We start from the raw sequence: 21,552 nt of genomic DNA, 5'->3' as shown, positions 1-21,552 counted from the left end.
GATCTCGATCTGTGATCTGAGTTTTGTGTGTATGGGAGAGAGAGTGAATTTGTGTTTGCGTACATGTGTTTGAGAGAGAGTTTGTGTGTGTGTGTGTGTGTGTGTGTGTGTGTGTGTGTGTGTGTGTGTGTGTGTGTGTGTGTGTGTGTGTGTGTGTGTGTGTGTGTGTGTGTGTGTGTGTGTGTGTGGGAGAGAGTTTGTGTTTGCGTACATGTGTTTGAGAGAGACGTTGTGTGTATGTGTGTGTAAGAGAAAGAAAGAAAGAGAGACAGGGATTTGATTGTGTGTGTGTGTGTGTGTGCGTGTGCGTGTGCGTGTGCCGGTGTTTGTGTGTGTGTGTGTGTGCGTGTGTGCGTTTTGACGGGCAACTCATTTTTTCTAACTCATTTTTTTGAGTTAGAAAAGTTTACTCTGGAGATATTAACCCATTTCTTACTGTGTACAGGCAGTGAGATGGTGGAGGCAGAGAGAAGAGGCATTCTGATCGTCACATCCCCTTACACCATCCATTTCAAGAGGACCCCCAAGTACTTCAAGCCAGGAATGCCCTTTGACGTCACAGTGAGCTACATATTTGCACTTCCTCAAGACATAAAGGACCCAAAACATTAGGTTAGGCTAGGTTAGGTTAGGTTACTTTATTAGTCTCCACCAGGGAAAAATTTGTCTCGCAGATAGGGGGGTTGCAGCAGTACAAAAATCCACAAAAGGATAACATCAACAAAAACAAAACACGTAAAAGTACTTGGAAATAAGAAAATACGAGGATAGACAAGACAAAGGCTCAGACACATTGGATGTTCTCATCCACTGACCCTGCCCCATCCAGTCCATGTGTGTTTAATTGACTGGGGAATAAAAGAGTGTCACTGGGTACTGGCAAGTCAAGGGTAGTGTGAACAATACAACACCATATTGAAATTGGCAGAAGTGGTCCTTTACCTAGGATACATTTAAGAAAATGTATGAGAAAGTCCCTGTTAAAGATTTTTGTGATTGTCAATTTGTGTGCAGATTGTGCATGTTGAGGTATTGAAAAGCAACTCAATGCTTCAGAAACATTGGTTTATCTATAAGCAAATATGTTGTCTTCAAAAGGACTAACCTCATATCTTCCCCATGGGCAAGAACACCTTTTCAGAGCTGTAGTCTCTGTTTTCTACATAAAGAAGTCAGCACATTCAAATGGCCACATATTCATCAAATATTACCAGATTCTCAATTGTAAAGCTTAGAATCAATATTTATCCAGGATTGCTACATCCGCTCTTTTTTCCCTAGCTGTTCATCAGCAATCCTGATGGTTCTCCAGCAGAGCGCATCCCAGTTGTGGTGACTGCAGAGGGACCGCCTACAGAGACAATGAGTTCAAATAGTGGCATCGCTAAACTCAGCGTTAACACCAGGCTTGGCATTTCTTCTTTTAAAATCACGGTAAGCACTTTCTCACGTTCCCAAATGTTCTTTTTTTATTTTTTTTTTATTTTTATTTTTTTCCTCAAAAACATTTCTTCACTGACCGACTAGGATTAGGGAATGTTTTTGTGTGGGCACAGCTTAGCATTCTTTCGTTAAGGGTTGTTTACCAAGAGATTTGGTATTGAGAGAGTGGAAAATGTATTGTGCCCCATTGCAAGCATTGTCACTTTTGCAATCATACACTTAACTAAGTGCTGTTGGAACATATTAAGGCACTATCAATTTCATTCTGTACTTTCAATCGTTCTCTGAGTATGGCAGTGCAAATTTTACCTCTAAGCTAGCAGGTAACATTGAATCCTATGAGACCCGCAGGAAGTACAGGAAAAAGGTAAAACTCGATCATTTAATTTAAGGGGAGGTGTAATATGAGCTTATTTCCAAAAATGGTACTGTATCACTTTCAGCATGGACATTCAAAGTGATTCAACACAGAAGGACATGTACAATACAGTATTGAAAAAACCAATGAATAACTAGTACAAAAATGCAAATTAAAAAATTAATACATGAATTAAATTGTAACCCAACTAATCAAACTTTCCTACAGGCAGAAACCAAGGCACCTGGGCTCACAGCTGATAGACAAGCTTTGCAAACCATGACAGCGCACGCATACAAACCCAAGGCTGGATCTCAGAACTACCTTCACATCGATACAAACGCTGTCCAACTGACGATTGGAGATCAGCTGAAAATCAACCTCAATCCCAAGGGTTCCAGCATCAATGTCGACGCAACTTACTTGGTATGTGGAGTATATTATAGTAAGATCTATCTATCTATCTATCTATCTATCTATCTATCTATCTATCTATCTATCTATCTATCTATCTATCTATCTATCTATCTATCTATCTATCTATCTATCTATCTATCTATCTATCTATCTATCGATCGATCGATCGCGCTCTCTCTATCCATCCATCCATCCATCCATCCATCCATCGATCTATCGATCTATCAATCTAATGGGATCCACCTTCTCAAAGGATTTCAAAAGTTCTCTTTGTCCAGGTCTTGAGCAAAGGGCAAATAGTGAAGGCCAAACGGATACAGATTCAAGGCCAGAACCTTCTGTCAGACTACATAACAGTGACCAAGGACATGGTGCCCTCCTTCCGCATTGTGGCCTACTTCCATGTGGGCTCTGAGGTGGTGTCAGACTCAGTCTGGGTGGATGTCAAGGATACCTGCATGGGGGAGGTGAGAATTGCTGGTGGAACAACAACATGTGAATTAGAAGTATACATACCAGGGCTCGACATTAACTATGTATATTGGGAAGGTGTGTATGATTAAAGGGGTATGCCACTATTTTGGGGCTTGATACAGTTCAAATCGTTGGCCAGGGTTTATAAAGGTGGTAAAGTGTCTTATTTTTCATGTAAGTTGTTGTCTTACTTTAAGACAAGTTAAAAGAGGGAGCATGTCGATAAGCTAGTGAAAGTCAATGGATCCGTGTAGCATGCTACAATGCTACACGAATCCATTGACTTTCACTAGCTTAGCAACATATTCCCTCTTTTAACTTGTCTTAAAGCAAGACAACGCTTAACATGAAAAATAAGACACTTTACCACCATTATAAACCCTGGCCAACGATTTGAACTGTATCAAGCCCCAAAATAGGTATCCCTGTTCATCCTTGTCACCTGTTTACCATTGATTTACAATGACTTTCCGAGCACAGGTCTACCTACTGGCACCCTTAAAGTTTAAGTAAATAAAAGGAAATCTCTCAAGACAACAAATTACAAGGTCAATCATGATTTTAGCACAGATAGTTTCTGGTTGATACAAAGTGCCAAAATGATCAACAATGTTAAAACATAAACTATGACCACTACACATTGGGACCAGGTGTTTAATCCATCAACTTCAACAAAAAAAGTGCTACCAAGTGGGGGCGCATTACAAATATTTCGGTCCTCAGACCTTCATCAGTGCAAACTGACATTGTTTGCACTGATGAAGGTCGGAGGACCGAAACGTTTGTAATGCCATGTCCACCCTAGTGTTTTTTGTAGCTCTCTTGAAGTAGAAAGACAAAACTCCCTTAATCAGAGCCAACTTAAGGCAATTTTTCTTCTTCTTCTTCTTTTTCTTCTTCTTCTTCTTCTTCTTCTTCTTCTTCTTCTTCTTCTTCTTCTTCTTCTTCTTCTTCTTCTTCTTCTTCACTGTTTCTTTCTTTAGTTGAAAGTGGAGCCCTCCCATCCCAAAGCAGTTTACTCTCCCCGTCAGTCATTCAATCTGAAGATCACTGGAGACCCAGGGGCCAGAGTGGGACTGGTGGCTGTGGATAAAGGCGTCTATGTCCTCAACAACAAGCACAGACTCACCCAGACCAAGGTAGGCACATCATTTCCTGCTATGACAGTGGCGTCAAACACATTTCGGTCCAGGCCATACAGCGAATTGCATCTTGAGTGGGCAAAATTGTTTTCAAGTATTGAAAACCTGAAATCTCAGACATCTGCTGTAACTCTGTAGTGGGCTAGAGATTTTTGTATCTCTACAACTCTGCAGGACAGATTGAACAGGCTCCCATGCCTTATGTTTGACTGTGACTCCTCTGTACTAGGAGCAAAAGTCTCAGCATGGTTTATACCCAATTTCCAGATATTTGTTTTAATATTGTCTGACCACATACTATTTAATACGTGGATAAAGGGACCTACGTCCTCAACGACAAACACAGACTCACAGAAAAGAAGGTATGCAGGTTTTGTTCTTATATACTACATAGGTACATGTGCTAAAAAAAATACTCCCATCATAGTCAGCCAGCCACCAGCAGCTAAGGTGCTTAAATAAACTTTAGATTTTTTGTTAAAAGGTGGTAACCATGCCAAAAGTTATCAGTACGGAGTAAGGTTTCAGAATCACCTGGTTGCCGACATGGAACTTGACCTTTAAGGTCAAATCTGAAGGTCAAAAGGTCAAACACGGTCAAATAACAGTGTTATTTAGTTAAAAATGGCAAAGTTGTTAAAAGTGGGCAACCATGCCAGAAGTCATCAGCATGGACTAAGGATTCAGAATCAACTTGTTGCAACACTGAGCTTGACCTTTAGGGTCAAATTTGAAGGCCAAAAGGTCAAAAACATGATATTTTCTTGCTAGGCTTTTTTTTGGGAACTGTATATTCATGGAATTATTTTTCAAAAGTTGGCAACCATGCCATAAGTTATCAACATGGTCTAAGGTTTCAGAATCACCTGGTTCAAAGTAATTTAAATCCAAACTATTTCTTTGTTTTAATTTTTTAAATAAATGTAGGCCTAGACTTGCATGATGGCTAGAACAATGTTATGTAGCCTAGGCCTATCAAAGGGTAAAAATCTTTACATTATGGAACTTTATGCCTCATTGTGAAGCTGTGGTATACCAAGTCCAATGCCATTTATTTTTTCTCTCTTGAAAAAATCACTTCTAGTTGCAGTGTCAATGTCAACAAGTTGCTTACATTGTGAACAGTATGACAGAAAGCACCAGTACACCTCCAGTCAGTGATAAACCTACTACTTTAACCATGTTTTAATATAACACAATACCAGTGGCCAGACATTTGTCTTTAGGACGGACCGTCCATCTTTTCAGTGCATTGTCCGATGTCCGGCACAGCATTAAGCCAGACACCTGGTTGATTAAAATTCTTTAAAATGCATGAAATAGCAAAGAAACACAATTTTCTTGGGGGAGAACCCCCAACCCCCCGTCCAAAATATGTCAGTCTTTTCACTGTCGCAGAATGGTCACCCTAAAAAATGTCAACAAAACATCATCAAATGTAATTATGAACTACTTTAAAATTAATGCAAAATTCACCAAAGTGCAAAACAGCTATTTAATCCCGTCCTGCTATCACTTGTGGCTTGATGCTAATGCTGCCCATTTAGTTCCAGTGATTATGCTAAGCTATGCTAATAATTCTGATACAATAAAGATCCAATAAGAGTACTGAAAATACTGAGAAGAACATGATATGCACATTAAGGATAACTTTAAGTAAATAAGTATTTTTGTACGTAATGTGACAAATTTGGCATTCTATTTCATTCTATTCTATTCTGTTCTGTTATACTGCTCTATTATAATAATTTCTATTCTATGACCAGATTTGGGACATTGTTGAGAAAATGGACTTTGCCTGTACTGCGGGCAGTGGCCAGGATGGTATGGGGGTTTTCCATGATGCTGGACTGCTGATGATGACAAGTAGTGCTGGAGAGACAGACACCCGGACAGGTACGAGAGCGGGCATCACAGTGTCAGAGGAGGAAATGCACCATAGCATTTGTGTTGCTTCATAGATGAAGTAGGCTAGAGTAGCTGAGGAAGAATCTTTCCTCAAAGCAATACCTTTCTCCCATATGGGTCTTAAACAGCTCAACAATTCCAAATGGCTACAAAATCTTCACATTTTATCAGATTGTCATGGCCGGCCAGGCACCATAGGAAAGCTTAGAAAGCAGTTCAACTATTTCAACAGAAACTACTTCAACCTGGTTTTACTACTGTTAAAAACATTTACTCAAAAAGCATGTGATGGAATCACATAGAAAATGTATTTTTCTGCAAATAAAACACAAACACATATATTAAGTGGTACGTTAAGTTTTGGTCTGTGAAGTCTTCTGCTGTGTTTCTATAGAACCCACCTGTCCAACTGTAGCCAGTCGCAGGCGGAGAGCTGCCACCATTAAGGACGTCCAAACGACCGCAGGCAAGTCCATCGCCTTACTCCACTCCAACCTTTCATTTTAATGCATTTTAATTTTCATTGTTTGTTTTTATTTGACTTTGATGTTTTAATTTTCTTTTATTCTAATGAATTATTTAATGTTTTTTTTCTCTATTTGTTGTTTTCATTATTCTATCATCTCTTTATTCACACATTGAGCTGCATTTGTGCATGAAATGCACTGTGCGAATAATCTTGCCTTGCCTTGGCTTGCCTTACCCAGGTGTACCTGGGCACTGATCAGAATTTAACTATGTTACACCATATTTTTTCCAAGTCTTTCTGCCTTGTTTTTGTGGACTTATATGTCAATTTTGTTGACTTGAATGTCAACTAGAATGTCAAATTCGCCCGATCCCACAATGGTGAAGAGTCTTTTTAAAAATTCCTGATCAAGATCATGATCCAGATCACCACCAACATTTAACCACTTGTTCCTTTTCTTATTTCCAACAACTCCTCAAAATGTTGTCCAAATCTGTGCATAATGTGAGCTATCCTGCTGACAAACAAACAGACTAACCAATGGCGTAGGTAATAACTTCCTCCTGTTGTTCACATTGTGATTGTGTTAACGAAAAGATTTGAGGGAAGCTTTCTATTCCCATTGGCCTCTAATTAAGCATCAGGCCTGTTTTTGTTCACACCATCTGTGTTGAAGACGCATGAAATGTTTGAAAAAGATTTGAATAAACAGAAAAGCGGTTTACTTGACACCCTGTTGTGTGTCTATGGTGGGTACAGCCTGATCTCTCAGAATTCCATGGAATGGACACGGATCTTTGGGGCACGAAACTTGTGTTAGTGTCACAGATTTTGTCAAAATTCTGTGCTCCTAGACACAGAATTGTTTTCCGTGATAGACTCACGAAAGTGCTTTCTGTATTTTGACAAAATCCTTGAAACTGACCCAGATTTCGTGTCCCAAAGATCCGTATCCATTCCACAGAATTCTGAGAGATCACTTTTGAGCTGTTGGACATAAAAGATTTTTCTTTCACTTTTTTTCAGTTGACCTTGTTATTCGTCTTGCTGAAAAAAAAAACTGAAAAAAGTGTTTTCACAAAAGAATTACCATCATCTTTGCTAATCCAACCAAGTGTCCTAATACCGCTGAGTGTCAATGTTATTTTTTATATTTCAGAAAAACAAAGGGAAAAGTATAGTTTGGAAAAGTGTGAATGTGTTTTTCCCTGTCTCTCTACAGCTAGAAACTACACTGGTGAAGAGAGGCAGTGTTGCGTGGACGGAATGAAGAAGAGCATTCTGGGATACACGTGCGAGCGGCGCGCTGAATTCATCCTGGACGGCAAGTCTTGTGTGGACGCCTTCCTGCACTGCTGCAGGGTGATGTCTAGCTACAGGGAGGAGGACAAGGAGGAATATCTAGAGCTCGCTCGGAGTAAGAACAACACTGCACGTTTTAAAAATATATCTTTAAAAAAATACTGTGTGTGAGTGTCGTGTGTGTGTGTGTGTGTGTGTGTGTGTGTGTGTGTGTGTGTGTGTGTGTGTGTGTGTGTGTGTGTGTGTGTGTGTGTGTGTGTGTGTGTGTGTGTGTGTGCGCGCGTCATCTGGTTATGTGTTTGAGTGAGTGTGTGTGCGTGTGTGTATATGTATGCATGCAATTACACGTGTGTGTGTGTGTGTGTGTGTGTGTGTGTGTGTGTGTGTGTGTGTGTGTGTGTGTGTGTGTGTGTGTGTGTGTGTGTGTGTGTGTGTGTGTGTGTGTGTGTGTGTGTGTGTGTGTGTGGTTACAGGTGATCTTAGTGAAGAAGATGAAGAGGATTTGGATGAGTTTATGGAAAATATGTCGTGTCGATCAAAATTCCCCGAGAGTTGGCTCTGGAACGACCTCTCTCTGCCCACCTGCCCTGGAGGTGGAGTGGACTGGTTAGTTATATTTGTCTTTTTAAAGTTTATTAAAGTTATTTAAGTCATGTAAGTTTTGAGCATTTATTTATTTTTAAACTATTTATTGTATCATTATTGTTGTTGTTGTTCCTCTAAGGGGCAGAGTTAGGTAAGTACACCATTCTGATTCTGCACTATCTGCTCTGCTCATGTGCGACACGATTCGTGGAGCATTGTCACCCTTCGTTTCACTAAAAGCCGATCGATAAATGTTGTTTCACTAAAGGCCCGTCTGTAGGATTTGTTTTATTCAAGTAGCCGAGGCTATATGGCATTTTTTTAGAGGTTTATTGATACACCACGTAATGTTATAAATGTAGTATATGGGAAATACTCGTAATATTATAATGGTTTTGTTAGGAAAATACCTAGAGTCATTTTCTTGGGTTTATTAAATTTAAAGATTAACGGGACACTGACGTGGCCGTCTGTCAAAGATAGCCGAGGTCTATTGATTACACATAAAGTGCATTTTGTCAGCATCTTCACAGATAGGCTACAATTCACAATAAAGATATAATTAATCATAGACTTTATGGGTACTTACAGATTGGCTTTTAGAGAAACGAAGGTCGACAACACGAATAGTGTCGCACATTCACAGAGCGGATAGTGCAGTCTTGCTTGGTGCGCATGTGCAGCGCGGATAGTGCAGAATCAGAATGGTGTACCTACAAGGTCCTCACTACATTGTGTGCTGCACTACATTGGCTTACTCTCAGTGCTTTAAAATATATTCACATTCCCAGATCGAATGACCCTACATATATTGTTGTTGTTGTTTACTGCGTGTATCCTGCAGTGTGACCTCCGATGACAGAAGTGCGGCATTACCTGACTCTATCACAAGCTGGCAGTTCACCGCAATTAGCATTTCTGAAAACAAAGGTAGTGTGTGTGTGTGTGTGTGTGTCTGTGTGTGTGTCTGTGTCTGTGTGTCTGTGTGTTTGTGTGTGTGTGTGTGTGTGTCTGTGTCTGTGTCTGTGTCTGTGTGTTTATGTATAAGTGATAAAGTGATAAACATGGCTAAGATAAGTGGTAAACCTCATAATAGATAGCATGCAGTATTCATGTACCTGAGTGATTCTACGATTCGGCTGCACTTTTAAGTCCATGGATTTTATCTGCCAATTCCATTAACCATTCATGACATCCAATGATGTTTTGGACATTAGCACACATTTATCTTTCATATAATACAGAAAGTGAAGACATAATGTTATTTTCCTCTGCCAGAATGAATATTTAATACTGGTTTTACGACGTTTTCATGTCGTCCTCGTTTTCCAAATGTCTGATTCAGTCTTCCTATTAGCATGTAAAAAAACTTGTTTTGTCCAAGATCATTCCAAATGTTGATGCACGGTAGTTATCACGATATGACAAAACTGTTAAAAAGTCTATTGTGCTTTCCATTATGCATTAAATTGGCCATTTTGTGTGCGTCCCAGAAAACTGTGTTAACCGTGTCACACACTGAAATCCCAGCCATAAATCAGTAAGGGTTTGGTCCTAAGTCCTCTGACCAACGCCATAAAATGTCATTACCTCTTTGGGTGGTGATGTGAAGACTGTTTTGTGAGTTTTGAGTTCACCTCTTGCATAATTAAATTCCTTATTTTTTATGGTCTTAGAGTGGGAAAATTGCCTGTCAACTGTATTCTCAACATAAGAACCTGAATTAGAAATCAAAAGTAGAAAAACACAGACAAAGCGTACAAAGACATGAATTGATTAAGGTGTTTTGGTGGAAGTTGTGAGGTTTTCAGTTAGCACAACACCCTGAAAATGGTTGAAATGTCAAGCGGTGTCACCGTCAACTGTGTTACGCATCAGCTATGACAGTTGAGGCGGAGTATGTTTTTGTCAATTTATCTCCATATTAATGGACAAAGAAACAAAATCATTTGTGTTTTAGGGAGATGAGTTGCTCTGTTTTTTCTCCTAAAAAAGTGCCGACTTGTTCCCCTGCACTGTTGAGCGTAACACAGTTGAGTAACAAACAAGTGTTTTTGTGCTATTGGTCTCTTATGTGTTGAAAAAAACCTATGAACAGATACTAGGAATTATCTCTGGAGAGGCAAGTCTTGTGTAAGGAGGGTGACTTAATTCAAATCAGACATTACAGGGATTTATAAAGTGTCAGTCTGTATCACAGTGAATCATAAAATCCTACTTATGAAGCTCAACAATCACCTTTTCCATATCAGATAATAAGCGGGATAATGTATTGTCCACATGTGACTATCAGAAAATATTTCCCTTTGGAGCGGAATAACACCCCTCCGCCATTGGCGTCCCTTTACATATTACACACATTACATTATCCCTTACATAAGCTTGAAATGACATAGTATTTGTCCATAACACTGTTGACAAAATAATCAAACAAATGTTTGCTTTCATTAAAATATTTAACAAATTATTTAAGATTAAGCTTGGCAATTTGTTTGTTTGGAAACTTAAAGATGGCCTCTCAACGTCATTTGATTAATATTGCTGTGTTCCCCATTGTTATTGAATGTGTTACGCGTTGGTCCTGTTTTAAAAAACGTTCTGGTTGCTTTGTTTCAAGCCGTTTTTGAAAGCCAGCAAGGTGGCTTGTGGAGAAACGAGAGGGTGTTCAGTGTTTCTCGTGGAAATGCGTCTCTGATTGGCTCACTCTTCCAGCTCTCGTGGAAATGCGTCTCTGATTGGCTCAGTCCTCCTGTTCTTGGAGAGGATGTAATGGGAAACAGAGTCGCCACTTCCCCGGGTGGTACTGCACTATAGGGGCGCCAACGGAGGCGTGCATACTCCATTCAGGGCTGTGCTCTTTCGACAGCGACCCCTAGGCGAGCTGCAGGCACGGAGCAACCAGAGTGGACCTGCTCTATGGATGAGGCTTTGTGCTGTGTGTGTACCTGAGAGTAGCAACCAGCTGATAGCTAAGCTAAGCTAGATTTCGGGCCACCAGACGTTGCTTGTATTGAAAACAAGCAGAAAAAAATTGCTCGACATGTTTTTAGAAAAATGGGTCGACATAAACCTTTGTGGCCAACGCCTTCTTTCGACGTGACGAAACACAGAAAGGCTTTCGTGATTCGCTCGTTTCTCTGCATTATTTATGTCAATTGGGAAACACCGGGAAACACAGCCAGGCGAGGTGACGCACCGCTATGAGAGCCTTGCAAGTGAGTTTAACTTCCGTCCGATCTTCAAAAGGAGTGAGTAAAATTGTGTTTAATCAGAAGTTGGCCTTTAAATGTATTGAAGGAATCTGAATATTGCCCCCAATCTGATGCATTACTAATGAATGTCCATGCATTGTTTTATCCATGAAGGAATAACTCTCTCTTCGTTTGTAGGAGGCAATAAAGGTTAATTTCCCAATAAGCCTCTAGGGGATAGTTATGAATCACTGGTGCTGATTGCTATTGGCTAAAACTATAATTGTATGTGACATCATTCAATGTGACCTCATCTCCTGTGGAGGTCTTTTTAAGTTCAGCCACTGGCTTTGTTCTGGCTCTTTTTCTTCTTGCTTGTACCTGTACCTCTTAGCACCTCTTCAGGGAGAGGGGATGGGGAGACCTGTGGGGAGGCCTTTGGGCCTAATTGCCTCCCCTCTCCCTCTCTCAAGTTAATAAACCTTGCATTTCTGAATTCTAACTATTGCACTGGAACTGGTCTTAAATATTAATTATTAGTAAACCTTTATACAATCAGTATACACTATAGAAACATCTAGGTCATTTTTTTTATTTTTTAAATACTAATAATTGACATTCTGCTTTTGCCAAAAGCGCACTCGAAACGTAGAATCAGTCACATAAGAAAATTATATTTGGCTCTTCTATTAGATGATTTACCGTAACTTCGAAGTTAACTTAAAATGGAGCACAACTGAACAAGCTTCTTGGAATACTCCGTAGGTATTTGTCTTGCTAACACATTGATCTCTGTGTGTGTGTGTGTGTGTGTGTGTGTGTGTGTGTGTGTGTGTGTGTGTGTGTGTGTGTGTGTGTGTGTGTGTGTGTGTGTGTGTGTATGTGTGTGTGTGTATACGTGCACTTGTGTGTGTGTGTGTGTGCATCTGTGTGCATCTGTGTGCATCTGTGTGCGTGTGTGTGTGCGTGCCTGCATGCCTGCGTGCCTGCATGCATGCCTGTGTGCGTGCATGTGTCCACTACCAGGCATTTGTGTAGCGGACACATTAAGCTTGGAGGTAAAGAAGGACTTCTTCATCGATCTGAAGCTGCCGTACTCAGTTGTACGACATGAGCAGATCGAGATCAGAGCTATTCTCCACAACAATCACGACGAGCAACTAAAGCAGGTAGGCTTTCCATCTCTCTTTCTCGCTCTTTCTCTCTCTCTCTCTCTCTCTCTCTCTCTCTCTCTCTCTCTCTCTCTCTCTCTCTCTCTCTCAACTCAACACAAAAGAAAACATGTTTTAATTGCCAATTTATTTTATTAAAGGGAAGAAAGTAATATTAACCTACATGACCCATGTGAAAAAGTAATTGCCCCCTCAACCTCATACAACCCCCTGCAGCAGCAACTTTAGTCAAGTGTTAACAGGTGGTAAACATTTTTTTCACATCGTTGTGGAGGAGTTTTGGACATTTTTTAGGTGTGTCCTAGCATCTCTATATGAGGGTATGTCGGTCCGTCTGTCCGTCCGTCTGTCAGTCTGTCCGTCTGAAACGCATTTTTTAAATCGGCCAAAACACGATCTTCGCAGCCATTTTTCGTGTTGCTCTTTTCATATTTGTGCTTTTGGACGAATAATTATTTTCAAATAAGCTACAGTGGAGGGTTTCCACACATGAACACAAATGAATGGTTACAAGCTGATGGCTGGACAGTGGACATTATCATTCAGGATTTGTTTGGAGAGCAAAATTATTCAATCGCAGCCAGTCGTCCATATCCTGAGGCAGCAAAACAGCCCCAAATCGTGAAGCACCACCATGTTTCACTTTTGACATGATATTCTTTTTTTTCAATTCCAGTGTTAATTTCATTCACACCAAATGCTACAAGAGACCTTCCTTTCAAACAAGTCTTCATGCTCGGTTGTGGCTTTGGCCATAGAACTGTGACATGCATGCCATTTTTCCCAGTCTCTTTCTAATGGTTAAAGTGATACTGTCCCATTTTTGGAAATAAGCTCAAATTACACCCCCCCTTGAGTTAATTAAGTGAGTTTAACCTTTCTCCTGTACTTTCAACTGTTCTCTGAATATAGGTTGACCACCTGCTAATAAGCCCAAGGGGACAAGGGCTATGCTTCCGAGGGCCAATGTGGGACAGACCCACACACACACACACACACACACACACACACACACACACACACACACACACACACACACACACACACACACACACACACACACACACACACACACACACACACACACACACACACACACACAGCCTATATATTTTTATGATTATTATTATTATTATTTTCATAGTGATGTATCCCCTAAATCTTGGGCCGTATATGCCAAAAGGCATGGATAGGTAACAGGTACAGTATATCACGAAAGTGAATACACCCCTCACAGTTTTGCAGATTTTTGAGTATATCTTTTCATAGGAAAGCATTACAGAAATTTCACTTGGACACAATGATTAGTGACCTTTTAACAACATATTTAACCGCTTAAATTTCTTGTTCACTCAGAAAAAAACAAAATACAGCCATTAATGTTTGAACATGTACTCACAAAAGTGAGTACACCCCAGATTAAAATCCGGTAGAGAAGGGGCTGTGTTGGCTCGAATCATCTCGAAATGAAACGAAATGAAAAGGGATGAAAAGGGAGGTCATCAGTGTGCGTTTCAACCTTTCTTTGCATTGAACTTTTACATTTTGAGTCTGCATCTGGCTTAAATAGATTGGTGTGAGATTTGAATGCAATCCTATGGAGAATAACAGGATCTGCTTCAGTAGTCACAGTGCATGTTGACATGCGGGTCATTCCAGCTGGAATCAGCAAATGGTCCCCACTCGACCCCCTCGGATTTGCTTGAAAAAAATATATGTGATGGCTTCAACATCCAATAGAACATATCCACCATTGCAGATTTCAGCTGTGCATACTTTTTCCACAAAAAATCTGTAAATAAGGACACCCCCTCCCCCTGATTTGGCGTCACTGCCTGAGTGACCATATTCAGACTTAATTATCTCCAAAACTATTTGTGTTAGGTCCATTATTTTTTCAGGGCTAAGAGTCATAGACCTGATGAGCATACATTACAATTTGCAGCACTGTATGTCAAATTACACCTTAATACTGGCCCTCTACTTTTCTTTGAAATTAAAATAGTAAGGGTTTTCAGATGTCCATAAAAACCTCAAATTTCAACATTCAAGGTTCATCCTTGGTACATGATCAGATATGTGCCATGACTTTCACATCACATCATATTTGATATAAGGGTCCAATGGTTGTTGAGATGCAGAGGTCCAAAAATGGGCAAAAACTAATTTATACCATTATTTGGAGCAATATTCCCAATCTATGACACCAGTTGTGAACTTGCTGTTTGGTGTCTCTGAAAGATAATATTATTATTCATAACATATCTAAAATTTGGGATGGTGTTTTGCCCCGTTATTTTTATAATGAATTTTAAAAACTCATTCCTGTGTGACATGCAGGTGTACCTTAGAAGCCCTGTTACCTTAGAAAAAAATTGGGTTTACTACACCTAAAATGAATAGCCAAGTCAGTGTACACTAAAACCTAAAATCTCTGATACCAAATAGGTGATTTTATACTTGTTCAGCTCAGCATTTCAGTATATCTGATTTAACCCTCAATTCCAATCTAAGAAGGTGGCCAATCCCCTTGATTTTTGTGTTCCATTTTCACACAAAGATGGCGGCTCATGGAGCCAATGGCATAGTTCCAAAATAGTTCCAGGAAGTCAGCATCAAGGGAAGGAAACAAAACACCATTGTTTGGAGCGATATTTCCAAAATATGACAGCGGTTGTGAACTTGCTGTTTGTTGTTTCTCGAAGAGGATATTCTTATTAACAACATATCTAAAAATTGGGATGGTGTTTTGCCCCTTTATTTGTATAATGCCTTTTCAAATCTCAATGCAGCGTGGCATGCATCCCTCAAATCCATCCAAAGTGGTGTCATGGAAAAAACCCCACCATTTTTTAAAGCAATATCTCCAAAGTATGACACCAGCTGTGAACTTGTTTTTTGTTGTGTCTGTAAGAGGATATTTTTATTAACAACATAGCAAAAAAATAGAATGGTGTTTTGCCTCATTCCTTTTAATGATCGTAAAGCACATTGCGGTGTGACATAAGCCTGTGATCAAATAGTGCAGAGGGAAGCGGAAGTGGTGAATTGTTCTGGGCCAAGGACATGGGGGAATCAAGATTGGGTACTCATTACATTGCATGTATTGGGAAGGGGTCTCTTCAGACGACTTTATCCCGGGCCCAGGCAAAGCAGTTTGTTCAGCTCAGTATTTCTGATTTTTTTTCAGGGATTCTGGCCTCATCTTTTTAACTGTACTATCGGCCAGATGATCAAGTGACTACGCAACATGTTCTCACTGGCGCTACGTTAGCAATAAATTCAAGATGGTTGAGAGAAGTACCATTTTGAGAGAAGTCATAAAAAAACAACCTCTGGAAATAAAACAAGGTGTTGATATGACTTCCTTGATGGTGATTTAATATTTGAAAAAAAAAATGAAATGTATTAAACAAGTCAGGAACTTTCAATGCTCTGGCCTGTGACAAATGATTTTATACACACTTAACTTTCAATCACCAGCTGCATCTTATGAGTTGACTTTATAAGGTAGCTTGCCATTGTCATTGATGATACATTGGGTATCTGCACTCATATTGTTGTGTGCAACCATCCGTCATTGGCAATTCAATGAGGAACACCTGAATGAAACTTTGAATGAAACATTATTGTCATTGTACAGGTACAATGAAATTGGTACCTTGAAGGACAATGACAACATAGGTATTGATTTCAGTAAGGATACCACCACCATGCTCAGGGCACTTCGGTCAGGGGAGGATGATGGGGGGCGGGAAGTTCTACAATCAGGATACCTCTTTACAAACTGTCTCCTCCTATGTGTCATCTCTAATCAACTTTTACTTTCCTATGCGACCATAAAACAGTCCCACCCCCGCCAACAGTCACCACGACAGAGGTACCCTGACTGTAGAACTGTGCCCCGCCCCCAATCCACCACCATATCTGAACGCTTTTGCATGCTGCAAAGCTTCCTTTCGGCTTCCATCATCTCACCTGGATCTAGGTGATGATGAACTTTACAAGTAATGAACATTGTCTACAAATATCCAAATCATGATTGATGTAATCACTGCTGCCAATCTGCAATCCACTTGTCAGCATTGCAGTTGTATAATATTATAATAATGCAAGCAGCTGAATTAGATTGCGACAATGTGATAAGAATCATATAGTTGTCTGGTGCCAATATGAACTTCTGTGCCTTCAATATTCACCTGATATTGAATACTGCATGCAAGCAAACTCTTCTAACTAAAACTCCAGGACCATGTTGTCAAAATAGTCTGAGGGAATCTCTAGCCAGTATGAATTAAGTTATTTTGCAATACAGCTGATAACTTAACGAGTAAGACACAAGCTTCATAGCAAATATAAAGTTACAGGTGCTGATTGAAAGACTAGTTAGGATGGGAGTCCTTGTTGCAAACAAGAGTGCTACAATTATTTAATCCTCTCCTATTTCATCACTTTATTCCAAGACTACTACTACCGCTACCACTACCACTACTACTACTACTACTACTACTACTACTACTACTAAAATGATGATGATGATTATTATTATGATTTTACAATTAAAATAATTAATGTCTATCAAAGCCATGTGCAATATGCTATTCTTGCTGTGTGGCATCAAACAATTCATGTTCAAGTGTTGTGGTTTCCCTAGAATTTGCTTTGTCATTCACAGGGTAGCCATCTTGTTTTCACTATTAAGGTGACATCAGAGCCATGGATTTGAGAGTTGTGACAAGTCAGTTGGTGACATGGTCCTCATAGCTTCAAGTAATTGTAGCCAATTGAGATTTTGAAGGTCGTTATAAAAAGAATGAGGCAAAACACCATCCCAATTTTTTTATATGTTGTTAAAAAAAACATCCTCTTTCAGAAACACCAAACAGAAAGTTCCTAACTAGTGTCATAGATTGGAAATATTGCTCCAAACATTGGTGCAAATTAATTTTTTCCCATCTTTGGACCTCTGTATCTCAACAATCATTGGAGCCTTTTGTTAGATATACTATGATGTGAAAGTCATGGTACATATCAGACCATTTACCAAGGATGAACCTTACATGTAGAACTTTGAGGTTTTTACAGACATTTGGAAACCCTAGAACATATGATATCTACAAAAAGTAGAGGCACATTATTACGGTGTGATTTGACTTACAGTGCTGCAAATTGTAATATGTGATATTCAGGTCTGGGACTCTTAGCCCTGAAAATATAATGAATCTGACACAAATAGTTCTGGAAATAATTGAGTCTGAACATGGTCACTCATGCAATGTCGCTAAAACAAGCGTAGGGGGTGTACTTATTTACAGATTTTTTTGTGCCAAAAGTATCCAGAGCTGAGTTCTGATATTGTGGATATGATCTATTGGATGTTTAAGCCATCACATACATTTTTTTCAGGCAAATCCAAGGGGGTTGAGTGGGAGATTTTTCAGAAATTTGCTGATTCCAGCTGGAATGACCCGAATGCATGTTTCTTTTAGGTGTATTTCAGATTACCAATGTTAACAGCATTCATGCATCCCCAAACCATGTCAGTCCCACTACCATGCTCGGATTTTGAGAGGATACATTTCTTTTGTAAAACTCACTTGTTTACCACCACACATGCTTGGCACCATCTAAAGTATATTTGTTTATCTTGGTCTCTTCAGATCACACGACATGGTTCCAGTGATCCATATCCTTGGTCTGTTCATCTCTCTTGAGACCAAGATAAACAAATTTGCTTTAGATGGTGTCAAGCATGTGTGGTGGTAAACAAGTGAGTTTTACAAAAAAGGTGTATCCTCTCAATAGCCAAGCATGGTAGTGGGACTGACATGGTTTGGGGATGCATGAATGCTGTCAACATTGGCCATCTGAAATACACCTAAAAGAAACATGCATGTCATCATGCACTGTGACTACTGAAACAGATCATGATATTCTCCATAGGATTGCATTCAAATCTCACACCAATCTATTTAAGCCAGATGCAGACTCAAAATGTAAAAGTTCAATGCAAAGAAAGGTTGAAACGCACACTGATGACCTCCCTTTTCATCCCTTTTCATTTCGTTTCATTTCGAGACGATTCGAGCCAACATAGCCCCTTCTCTACCGGATTTTAATCTGGGGTGTACTCACTTTTGTGGGTACATGTTCAAACATTAATGGCTGTATTTAGTTTTTTTTCTGAGTGAACAAGAAATTTAAGCTGTTAAATATGTTGTTAAAAGGTCACTAATCATTGTGTCCAAGTGAAATTTCCGTAATGCTTTCCTATGAAAAGATATACTCAAAAATCTGCAAAACTGTGAGGGGTGTATTCACTTTCGTGATATACTGTAGGCCTATTAACCTAAACATTGTGGATATAGCCATTATGATATCATGCAACCAATGTGTAGTTTTTTCTTTCTAAATACTGCAAATATAAAGTAGCCTATAGATAAAATGTAATGTCGTTGTCAATGTCAGTGCTTTACCCCCACAGCCCTAATAAATATATCAATCAATAAATAAATGGGCAACACTATTATTTAGACAATTTAGACATTGTCAGCAGACTTCTCCTTTGAAACAATAAGTGAACATAATTTCAATCTTTTGAAAAGACCAGCTACATCTTGTGCATCTGTGCAGTTTTTGCCAAATTGGTAGCTCATGAGGACCCATAGGCTACTTTGTAGGCCTACACCTTTAAGGACCTGTGCAGGTTTTACAATAATAATTTTAGCATTCAAGCTACAACATCACAGCATTTGGGGGAAATTCTTGAACATTTGAATCTAGCTATTTTTAGCTGACAGTTCCTGCTCTTATCTATATTCTTTCACAAATGCTAGGGGGTTCGTAATGGATGCAGGGTGGCAGTCCTCTACTGTGAATCACAGCATGTGAGTGGAAACAACTTGCATTGAGCAATAATCCAACCTAGCTAACTGAATTCCTGCTTCACTGATGCATTCTGTTGCAAAAGTCATGGACTAGTGTCTGTTTTCACATTGATCCAAGGTGGCACAGTGTGGACTCTCCTAACTGGGCAAAAAGTCTGCCTACATTTTGCTCGCGTTGCGATGTGCACGTTGCATCGATATTGAGAACTGCCGCTACTCGCGTTTAAGCTTTCATAATATAGAACGCATAACAAGGAAGAATCGGTCGGTTTGCTGCTAGGGCAAGGTGTTAAAAAGTAGCATGGAAAGAAGTTATATCCCACCTTTGACTTGCTTTGATGCAGATGGGTCTTGAAACCACTGTGTGACCAGGTCTCAGGAATAGATAGACTTTTTTCTTTTTCTTCGAGCACACTTGATAATGCGGGACAAACTGTCAATTCGCGGGACGCATGATTTGGGCTTCAAACGCTGTACGCGCACGCTGTACGGGCACGCTGTACACAGGACAGGTGGTCACCCTATCTGAATATGGCAGTGTAAATTTTACCTCCATGGAAGTCCTAGTCCTAGGAGACCAGCTGGCGGCTAACTGGTCTCATAGGAGTCAATGTTAACTTCTAGCTTGGAGGTAAAATTTGCACTGCCGTACTCAGAGAACGGATGAAAGTACAGGAGAAAGGTAAAACTCAATTATTTAACTCAAGGGGAGGTGTAATATGATCTTATTTCCAAAAATGGGCAGTATCACTTTAAGTAATGAACACCCCCATTTTCTGAGGTAATTAACAGCTCCTGTTGGTAAGATGTTAATCTGTGTTCCTTTATGAACTCCACCGTGGATCCACCGTAACTGTGTTGTTGGGGTAATTGTAGTATAACAGCCACTCTTAAAAATGTTCACCACTGCACCATTCTTTCTCTAATTGTGGTTAATGGCTCTCTGCATGGTTTTCAGACATCTCAATGACTTAGAAATGGCTTTGTAACCTTTTACAGACTGACACTGCTCATTATATTATTATAATTTGCTCCTGAATGTGGATGGATCCCAGTGTGATGTAATGGGTTCGATATGGCCTACTACACATTGTAAAACAGGTCCTATTCAAATTATCTCTTGATTGGCTTGGTAGCAGTCAGAACTGGGCAGCTGTGAAATATAATTCAGTTGTCCAAAATACTGTAGTATGATTAATCAAAGATACCTCATCATTTAACCCAGGGTGCCATTGCTTTTCCGCACAGGTTCATGCAGATTTGGATGGCCTTTTCCTCCTAACAAATAAAACAGTGCATTTTATGTTTACTTGGGTGATCCTTGTTTAATGGTTACATTTGTCTAGTGATCTGAATAGGTTAAGTGTGACAAAGGTGCACAAAAGCAGCAAAAATCTGTCAGGGGGCAAATACTTTCACACAGCACTGTATCTGTGAATTCTTGCCTTTCAAATATTTTGAGAAAATACTTTAAGACTCCATAAAAGGCATTTGCGATCCAATGACCATACATTACGTCACATTGCGCTTAGCTGACGCTTTAATTTATTCAAAGCGACTTATTATTTGTCAGGGCATTGGTTACAGTCCCTGGAACAATGTGGGGTTAGGTACCTTGCTCAAGGGCACTTCAGCCATGGATGGAGATGTAGGGAGAGGTCAGGGGGGATTCGAACCTGCAACCCCTAGATTGAAAGACCAACTCTCTTACCATTAGGCCACGGCTGCCCCATACAACAGTTTTGCATCAAAGCTCTTATTTCCTGCCAGGTGCGAGTGGACCTGTTTGCGACTGAGGACGTTTGCAGTCAAGCCACCAAGCAAGGCAAGTATCGCACCACAGTAACGGTCGACGCAATGTCCACGCGCGCCGTGTCCTTTGTCATCGTGCCCATGGGCGTGCCTGGCAAATACACCATCAAGATGAAGGCAGCTGCCATGATGGGAGATATGATGGTGGGCGACGGCGTGGAGAAGCAACTGCTTGTCGTGGTGAGCGATCTCATTACTACTACCAGTACTACTACTACTGTTGGGGCCATATTTGGGATGTGTATGCATTTGCTGGTGACCTCTAAAGCTACTAACCCCAACTCCGATGAAGTTGGGATGTTTGGTAAACAGTGAATAAAATCAAAATGCTATCATTTTCAAAACATTCAATCTATTCATTAGATGGAGAATAGTGAAAAGACAACATATTA

The 21,552-nt window shown here is 39.9% G+C and overlaps 1 protein-coding gene across 1 annotated transcript in view; it reads left to right on the top strand.

Moving 5' to 3' along the window:
* Positions 1 to 21,552, top strand: part of LOC134457913 (complement C3-like) — a 72,497-nt gene that overhangs the window by 25,787 nt on the left and 25,158 nt on the right. The window contains exons 10-21 of the mRNA XM_063209936.1: positions 446 to 561; positions 1,282 to 1,434; positions 2,030 to 2,227; positions 2,497 to 2,685; positions 3,676 to 3,831; positions 5,601 to 5,730; positions 6,137 to 6,208; positions 7,434 to 7,628; positions 7,987 to 8,143; positions 8,898 to 9,028; positions 12,316 to 12,458; positions 21,119 to 21,340. Of these exons, the coding sequence (XP_063066006.1) occupies positions 446 to 561; positions 1,282 to 1,434; positions 2,030 to 2,227; positions 2,497 to 2,685; positions 3,676 to 3,831; positions 5,601 to 5,730; positions 6,137 to 6,208; positions 7,434 to 7,628; positions 7,987 to 8,143; positions 8,898 to 9,028; positions 12,316 to 12,458; positions 21,119 to 21,340 (1,862 nt within the window). The remainder of the gene's footprint in view (positions 1 to 445; positions 562 to 1,281; positions 1,435 to 2,029; positions 2,228 to 2,496; positions 2,686 to 3,675; positions 3,832 to 5,600; positions 5,731 to 6,136; positions 6,209 to 7,433; positions 7,629 to 7,986; positions 8,144 to 8,897; positions 9,029 to 12,315; positions 12,459 to 21,118; positions 21,341 to 21,552) is intronic.

This window comes from Engraulis encrasicolus, chromosome 1 (assembly GCF_034702125.1).
Source record: "Engraulis encrasicolus isolate BLACKSEA-1 chromosome 1, IST_EnEncr_1.0, whole genome shotgun sequence".
Lineage (NCBI taxonomy): Eukaryota > Metazoa > Chordata > Actinopteri > Clupeiformes > Engraulidae > Engraulis > Engraulis encrasicolus.
The sequence above is the reverse complement of the archived record's forward strand: the minus strand, read 5'-3'. Positions and strand labels throughout refer to the sequence as shown.